Genomic DNA, 8,293 nt, shown 5'->3' on the forward strand with positions numbered 1-8,293 from the left:
ATGAAATGCTACAAAATAATTCTGCAAAAGGTTAACTTCATAACAACCCTGTGAGGTAGGGTAGGTCAAGAGCTAGTGATCTTTCCAAGGCCACCATGCGAGTTTCTCGCCCAGGCAAAGGTTTGAAACCAGGTCCCAGTCCTTACAAGACACTGGCTTTTCAAGGGCAAATGGGTTTTTAGATCAGGGGCCAAACTTGTTTTTTTTTTTCAATTCTATTCTTCTTCAAGGCCTTAAATACATTCTTATTAACATAGATCCACCCCACAGACAAATGTCACACTTAAACCCACCCCCATGCATTCCATAAGGGCTTAAATCTGAATACAGAGAGATACTTTACTCATCATGCAAAATAAGGTGGTAGAATTCTATGCTGTTTTGCTTCAGGCTTCAAGAGGGGAAAAGTGAAGGTCATATTTTTGGTTGTTGCTTGTGAATTCAGGCGTAACACAATTAGCACAAACTGCACCTAACAAATCAGCTTCCAGCCACAAGTTGATAGCCCAGTTTGGCAGCCCCTTGAATGCCACAGTGGGTAAAAGCTGGCACAGATGCAACACCAGTGGCTTGGTGTTAGATCTGAATGCAGCCTCTGTCTCACACTTTTCCTGGATGCTGCTAAACTCAGATGTATGCACCACTACTAGAAAGCAGAGATGGGCAAATCCAGCGTGGCTTGATCCGAGTCATGAGTCTCTGCACCCTTTAACTTGACTTATAAAAAAAGTCCTAATGGGTGGACTTTCAGAGCCGCTGCCAGGCAAATGCCTCCATTTTGCTCTACCAGTATGGAATGACTCTGAAGGGGAGGGGCCGCTTGCACGGCGCAGTGAAGTGCCTGCAAAACTTAGTGCTTTGCACCCCCTCTAACTAAGCTACTGGTTCTAGGTTAGCTCGACAGCCATGGAAACAGTAAACACACACACGCACCCCTTGATCAAGTCAAAGGATGGACAAGATTTTGCACAGGGTAGATAATCATGCCTTGTCTGCACAAGGAGCCAAATGAGGCAGACAGAGCCATGAAGTGCTGAAACAGATTGTAGTAAGTTTGCAAGTGGTCTGAACTTGACAACTCCTGTGTAGGAGTGTGTGTAGGAGTTATTTTGTATTCAAAACCCACCAGCTCCACCTGCAGTCTGGAGCAATACAGACCATTCTACCACCCCATTCTCTAGCACATGAAACCCAGGCCTCCTTCACATCAGCTTCACCAACCTGGGTTCCAGTCTTGGGACAGCAACAACCTGGAGGTTTTCCAAGGAGGAGCCATCATTGATGTGCACAAACAGAACATCTTTCTGGGACCGGACAGAACGGACCCAACCCTGGAAGCGCAAAGAGAGAGAGAGTGAGTTGGTTCAGAAAGGTCTGTTCATTACTGAACTGGGTTGTGGCATAACGATGCCACCAGGACACTGAGCTGTAACACCAATGGGGAGAACCAGCAGTACCACCGCTACAGACTTCCATTTAAAACCATTCAGGCTATGTTCAGTGCTAGTCTCGTTCTGTCTCTATGGTGGTCTATGCAAACTGGCACACAATTCACATTAAACCAAGCCAGAAGAGAAATGAATGAATGAATGAATAAACCAAGCCAGAAGAGAAATGGTTGCACAAGGCCAATTTCTCCCCATTGACATTAAAAAGAATAATGCTTGGAGAATAATGTTCACTTTTGCTTAGAAATGCCTCCAAGAACATTTGAAAGTTCTTCCCACCCTCCAGATTCAAAACCCACCTCCAGAAGTCCTTAAGCAAGATATGAAGGCCACATTCCTCTCCTGTTTGCCCCCAAGCAACTGACAATCAGTCATCATGGCCAAAAGACAATGACTGACATTCCATGAATTTACTGAATTCACCTTTCAGCCCAGCAGCTATCACCCACTTCACATGGCAACAAATTCAACAAAATGAACTGTGCACTGTATGGAAGAGGACTTCATTCATTTTCCCAAATCCAATGCTCATCAATTTCAAGTTCATGCCTTGTTACTCTCCCTTCCTTCTGCTGCCTTCCTAACACCCCTGTCTAACTTTTTACTGTAATTTCTTCAGGAAGGGACCTCTCTTTTGCTTAGTACCTCTGTATAAGTGCCACACATATTGATGGCATTAAACAGAAATGATTACTAATGGGAAAGTTATCCCTAGTAATCAAACCCCCACTCCACTGCCCAGTGAATTAGTGAGGCATAACCAAGATTGTTATGCACCTCTAGGTGCTGGCATAAAGGTTTAACACTGAACTCTGTCCATATATACCTGAATATGCAACACATAATCAGGAACCTCACTGCACCAGGTTCCTGAACTTCTGGGGAACCTACAGGTACACCTCCAGCTACATGAATGCTCCCATCTGAGATCTTCAAATACGAAGATCGGGGGCCAGTGTGCACATCCACAGTGTGGTTGGCAAAACACATCCACCCCCCAAAACACATCCACTGAAGGTTTCTACTATGCTACATATAACACCACATGTTTCTTAGTGAACCCTCTCTCCCACTCACTCCACCCACCTGGACTTTAATGTCATCACCAGTTGGGTTCGGAACTTCCAGCGCTTCCTGGACACGCAAGAGCTTAGGAGTCACAGCACGCTTGGGACATGGTGCAGAGGAGCAACGGCGAAGAATTAGATGGATACAACGTGGCCCAAACATTCTCAGCGGGTGCCCTAAGGCAACAGCATGTCATAGGACAATGGCAGAATCTGCAAAGGTATAATTGTTATTATTAATTATTCCACAATTCAGTCAAATCTGAAATCCAGACAGCTTCTTGTCCCAAGCAGGATAAAGGATACTCAACACCAGTAGTTCACGAAGCAGTTTACATAGAAACATAAATCCATAAATGGTTCCCTGTCCTCAAAGTCCAAAAAATACAGAAGAGACACCAGCAACAGCCACTGGAAAAGTGGGGCAAGGACGATCAGTTTCTCTCCCCCTGCCAAACACAAGAGGGCACAACTTGAAAAGGTGTCTCCCTGCCCAGCTACCAGGGATTGCAGCTGCTACTTCAGAAGAAAAGAACCTCCAATGGACCACCTGATCCAGGTGCCTCCATGAAGCCCACAAACAGGATGAGGTCAGCAGCCTTCTTTCACTGCTTTCTTTCCAGAAATTCCAGTCTATTCAGAGGTAGACTGCTCCTGGAGCAGGAAGTTCACAAAGCAGTTCGTGTAAAACAAATCAAGATACAGTTCCCTGTCTGCAAAGGGCATAGTCTCAGCAACAGCCACTGGAAAAAGACACCACAATGGGGCAAAAAGGGACCTGCTAAATACAAGCAAACCCAACTTTAAAAGGTGCCTCTTTGCCCAGTTGGCAGGGGTTGCAGCTGCTACTTCAGAAGAAGAGACTCTCCAAAGGACCAGGTTCAGATGCCTTTAGGAACCCACAAACAGAACGAGATCAGCAGCCTTCTTTTACTGCTTTCTCTCCAGAAATGTGTATTCAGAGGTAGACTGCTCCTGGAGTTTACGTAGTTTACAAAGCAGTTTACGCAGTAAAACAAGTCAGGATATAGTTCCCTGCCCCAAAGGGCTCACAGTCTCAAAAAAATACAGATGAGACACTGCAACAGTCACTGGAGGGAGTTGCCCTCCCCTGCTAAATACAACTTTAAATGGTGCCTCTTTGCCCAGTTGGCAGGGGTTGCAGCTGCTACTTCAGAAGAAAAGGAAGTCCAAAGGATCTCCTGGTCCAAGTGCCTCCAGGAAGCCCACAAACAGGATACACTGATATCCTCAGGTAGACTACTCCTGGAGCTGGAGGCTCCACTTAGCTACTGCAGCCAGCACCCACTGCCAGGTGTGTCCTGCAGGAACCTGCCCTTTTAAAGCCACAACAGGGCCATAGCCCAGGACTGACTCCCCCAGAGGCTTCCAGCCACGCTTACCCCAATGACTTCCCTTTACCAGCTTTCTCTGCACGTTCCCCACAGCGGAAGGGGCCACTCTAGCAGGTAGAGCCATGCAACAGCTGCTCTTGCTCTTCCTCCTTCCTGCAGCCAATAGAAATGACCGGCTGGAGACTCTTAGCCAATAGGAAGAGGGAGTGGTAAGCGGAAGCGACCGCCCTTTAGGCGTAAAGCACTATGGGGAGTGTAGTTCGGGGCCCTGCAGAGACTGTTGTCTGCCTTGCTGAGCTCCAGAGATAGGCAATGACCAGCTGCTGGACCAGATCAGCATGGGGCATCTTCAGCCACGGGATGGAGAGGACAAGCAAGCCTTTTCTTTGGGATACTTTGATAATCGTCATGATAGATCCTTTTTAGATACTTATCTTTTCATTGTTGGGTTGAAACACAATCAATTTATGTGATCAATCAATCGATCGATCAATCAATTGATCAATCAATCAATCAATCCTGTTTCAACACAACGATGAAAGATAAGCATCTAAAGAGGATCCACCATGACTATTATCAAAGCATCCCAAAGAGAAGGCTTGCTTGTCCCCTCCATCCCATGGCTGATGATTAATTAATTAATTATCATTTACTTGTTTGTTTATTTATTTATAAAGTGTTGGTTCAGCTGCCTGCTAGTGGTCTGTTTTTGTTTAGCAGCCATGCACATGTGAAAGGCAATGCAAAGAAAAATGAACACTGTGTTTGCTTCACCCAGGCCAGGCCACTTGTTAGTAATCTTTACAGTTCGTCAGTGGCGTAGCTAGAGGGGGTGCAAAGTACTACATTTTGCAGGCGCCCAAAGGCACCGCACAAGCGGACCCTCCCCTTCCCCTTCGGAGCCATTCCGGGCGGTGGGAGCGAAACGGAGGCATACACTTACATTTTGCTCCCACTGCCTGGAATGGCTCCGAAGGGGAGGGGGAGGGGCTGCTTGCGCGGTGCCTTTGGGTGCCTGCAAAACGTAGTGCTTTGCACCCCCTCTAGCTACGCCACTGCAGCTTGTTCATATTTCAGACGCTATAGTCTCCCTTGTGTTGTCACATGCCCGATCTCGTCTGATCTCGGAAGCTAAGCAGGGTCAGGCCTGGTTAGTACTTGGATGGGAAACCACCTGGGAATACTGGGTGCTGTAGGCTTATACCATAGTCTTTCGAGACTGAAGGTTGCCAACCACTTTTTTATTTATAAATAAAAAGAATAACAAAGAAACAAAACAATTACAAACAACCCCCCAAATCACCCTATTTATCTACAAAAAATTCCTATAAATATCATGCAAGTATAGAGCGTATCTGAATTCATTACAAATTCCCTACCACCTAATCTAAATAACAAAAAATATAACATACATCTCCACCCGCACTTCTTATACGTACATTTCTTTTTTTCTTAACTTATTGGGTAATAATTTACAGCCCAATCCTGCTCTGCGCAGCATGCAGGGCTGCAGCAGTGCCAAAAGCGGCGGCTGCTGCAGCCATTCCCCTGAGTAAGGTGAGTAGCCCTGCAATGGGACTACTTGATTCCATGACTTTGGCGTAGAGTTCAGAGCCTCTGTGTTGGGTGGACAGCCCAACACGGAGGCTCAGGATATGGTGAAGCGAAGCTCCAGTGGTCCCGCCTCCCTCCTCCAGCACGCCACCTCCCTGCTCTCTTCCTCCCCTCTTCCATGCTCTGGAACACTTCCTATCCACCTCCCTCTCTGCTGCCCGGTGGTCCGTGCGACCACCGAGCAGCGGAGCTCCGGTGCTCTGCTGGCACTAATCCAGCACTGGCTTGTGCTGGGCTAGCACCGGCACGCACTAGGCCCTGAAAACATGCCTTGCTGGTTAGGATGGGGCTGTTGGACTCTGCTCAATGGTCTATTTCATTTCTCTCTAATCCTTAAATTCAGAAATCATGATAGCATTTTTTTCCTCTTGTATGCAGAAAGTCAATGAGTGGTTTCCAATTATTCCTAAATATAGTTACTGACTTCTCTTTAAGTAAAATCGTAAGTTCATCTATTTCTGCTAAGTCCAAGATCTTTATCCGCCAATCTTCAACTGACAGTATTTCTGTCATTTTCTAATATTGTGCATAAAGTATTCTCACTGCAGATGTCATGAATAAAAACGTTTCAAAAATTTTACCGACATAATCATCTATCATATTTCAGATACACCGTCCTTAACAAGTTGAAATTTTACTACTTGACTGTTCTTTCTTTTCACTGTACTCAGCAAAGACTCTTGTGGCTAACAGATCTATTTATTTGTTTTTAAAAATGCCACAAGACTCTTTGGTGTTTGTCCTGAAAGAGCTGCTAGAAAGTAAATTCTTACTATTAATAATAATAAATAATGATTAAACAGCTTCAGATTGCAATCCTATGTGAAATTACTCAGGAGCAGACCCACTAAATTCAGTGGAACTTTGAGAACAAAACTTGGGTTAAGACTGCACGGCACAAAAGTGACTTTCTTTATAAGCCGCTTGCAGTGCAAAATGCAGAGTTTGTTATCTGTGTGTTTATTTGCACAAGTGACATCGCTGGGGCGGGGTGAGGCCTCACCGGGTGATGCACATGGGGGGGGGGTGACTCCATTACTGGCCAAAATTTTTAAAATCTTGGTATTTTCAAATAATACCATTGTGTTATATATCAATCGATGTGTAATTTCATGCAGAATGCAATGAAATAAACCAAGTTGAACTATCTCTATTCTGTCAAAAGTAATAGCAAAAAAACCCGGCAGGGTTATGGTGCATCACCATATCGTCCGCCCAGGGAGTTGCCATGCTCACTGCATGGGAGGAGGTCCATCACAGGGGTGACACACTGGCCTCTTGCACTGGGTGGTGAAAACCCTAGTGACGCTACTGGTGTGAAGGCAGAGGGGGGTGGCATAGATTTTGAGGTTCTAAAACATGAAGCCAATTCCACAAGCCTGAGGTGTGCCCACCCCAGTAGACCGTTCACTTATGCTTGCTGTTCTCCGTCACATCTGAACCTTGTTCCTCCAAGGAGATAAGATCAGGGTCTTTTTCTCAATAACAGGCATGTTAGCTGGCAAGATAATGTATGCTTCCAATATAGGTGAACCCGTATTCATAAATCTTGAAAGAACAAATTGCATGGCCTTTCAGATTCAACGGCCATGACTGACATCTGAATGACTTATAGCAAGGAGCCCATCAAAATCTTAAGGATAAGCAAGGCCACGAAGGAATAGGAGAGTCCCTATGGAAAGTGTTTTATCTTTAGGTTCAATGCCTTATCATTAGAAGCCCCAGAAGAAAACCTTTGGAATTTAGACATCTACATTCAATTAATTTACTTTCCTTGGATAGTTGTGACTGCTGTACAATGAATTGTGTCAGTGGTGCATCTCTCTCTTCTACTGTGAGACTGAATTTTGGAGAAATACCATGAATGATGGTTTATACCTTCTGAGGGGTATTTCTCTCAGCTCTTTCTTGATTTGTGCTGGTTGCTTGGGGTGAAGCATTGCCTTTTTCCGTTGTGTTGGCTCCACAGCTAGCACTTCTTCCATTTCTGCAAGCAATTCAACCAAAGTGGACACACTAGCACCCTTGCTTATTGAAGCCATCCCTCTTCAATGGGATTTACTCTCAGTGTGTCCAGTATTGGAACCACAGGGTATAGGCTTTTGGCAATACTAAAGGGGGCTGGACACATGAGACAGATATGCGGCCTAGGATTCCTTCCCTTCCCTTGCTTATCAGTGTGGGCGCACTGATCCTTCTGTTGACGTGACAGAGGGGGTGCTCCACTTGGGTGTTTGTGTATGGAGTCCCCTTGGGGCAGAGTACCTGCAATAAAAATTCTGAGAGAACAAGCATAGTGTCTTGCCATGACTGTTGTGAGGGTAGCAGGCTGTTTGTGTGAATTGCTCTCTTGATAGTGCCCTTTCACCATGATGCCATCACCAAGGTTTGTGGGTGTGTGCTAAGTGTATGTGATAGGAGGCCAGAGAGTTATATAGCCTCATGCTGCACACCTTGTAAATCTGAGATCTGTTTCCTTGGCAGGGACTTCATTATTTGTATTTTGTATTGGCAACCTTCAGTCTCGAAAGACTATGGAATCACGCTCTGAAAGGTGGTTCTGGAACAGCTTATTATTATTGTTATTATTATTATTATTATACAGGAGGAGGGCAGGAGGAAGACGGGGCAGGGGGAAGGAGCAGGGTGGGAGGGAGGTAGAACCGGTGGAGCTCTACCCCACCAGATCCAGAACCTCGCATCAGGCCTCCTGGCCCGCCACAGGGCCACCCAACTCTACCCCGCCCAAATAGCTCAGCAGAATCTGGAATTCCTTCCTTTTGGGGGGCAAAGATCCCCTTGTCATATC

The 8,293-nt window shown here is 45.7% G+C and overlaps 1 protein-coding gene across 1 annotated transcript in view; it reads right to left on the reverse strand.

Annotated features, from left to right (window-relative positions):
- Positions 1-2,707, reverse strand: part of NARS2 (asparaginyl-tRNA synthetase 2, mitochondrial) — a 40,448-nt gene extending 37,741 nt beyond the window's left edge. Inside the window, exons 1-2 of the mRNA XM_066621964.1 lie at positions 2,535-2,707; positions 1,222-1,331 (exon numbers count right to left, since the gene is read on the reverse strand). Of these exons, the coding sequence (XP_066478061.1) occupies positions 1,222-1,331; positions 2,535-2,678 (254 nt within the window). The 5' untranslated portion in view covers positions 2,679-2,707. The remainder of the gene's footprint in view (positions 1-1,221; positions 1,332-2,534) is intronic.
- Positions 2,708-8,293: the final 5,586 nt, after the last annotated feature.

The sequence above is a fragment of the Tiliqua scincoides genome, chromosome 3, assembly GCF_035046505.1.
Source record: "Tiliqua scincoides isolate rTilSci1 chromosome 3, rTilSci1.hap2, whole genome shotgun sequence".
NCBI lineage: Eukaryota > Metazoa > Chordata > Lepidosauria > Squamata > Scincidae > Tiliqua > Tiliqua scincoides.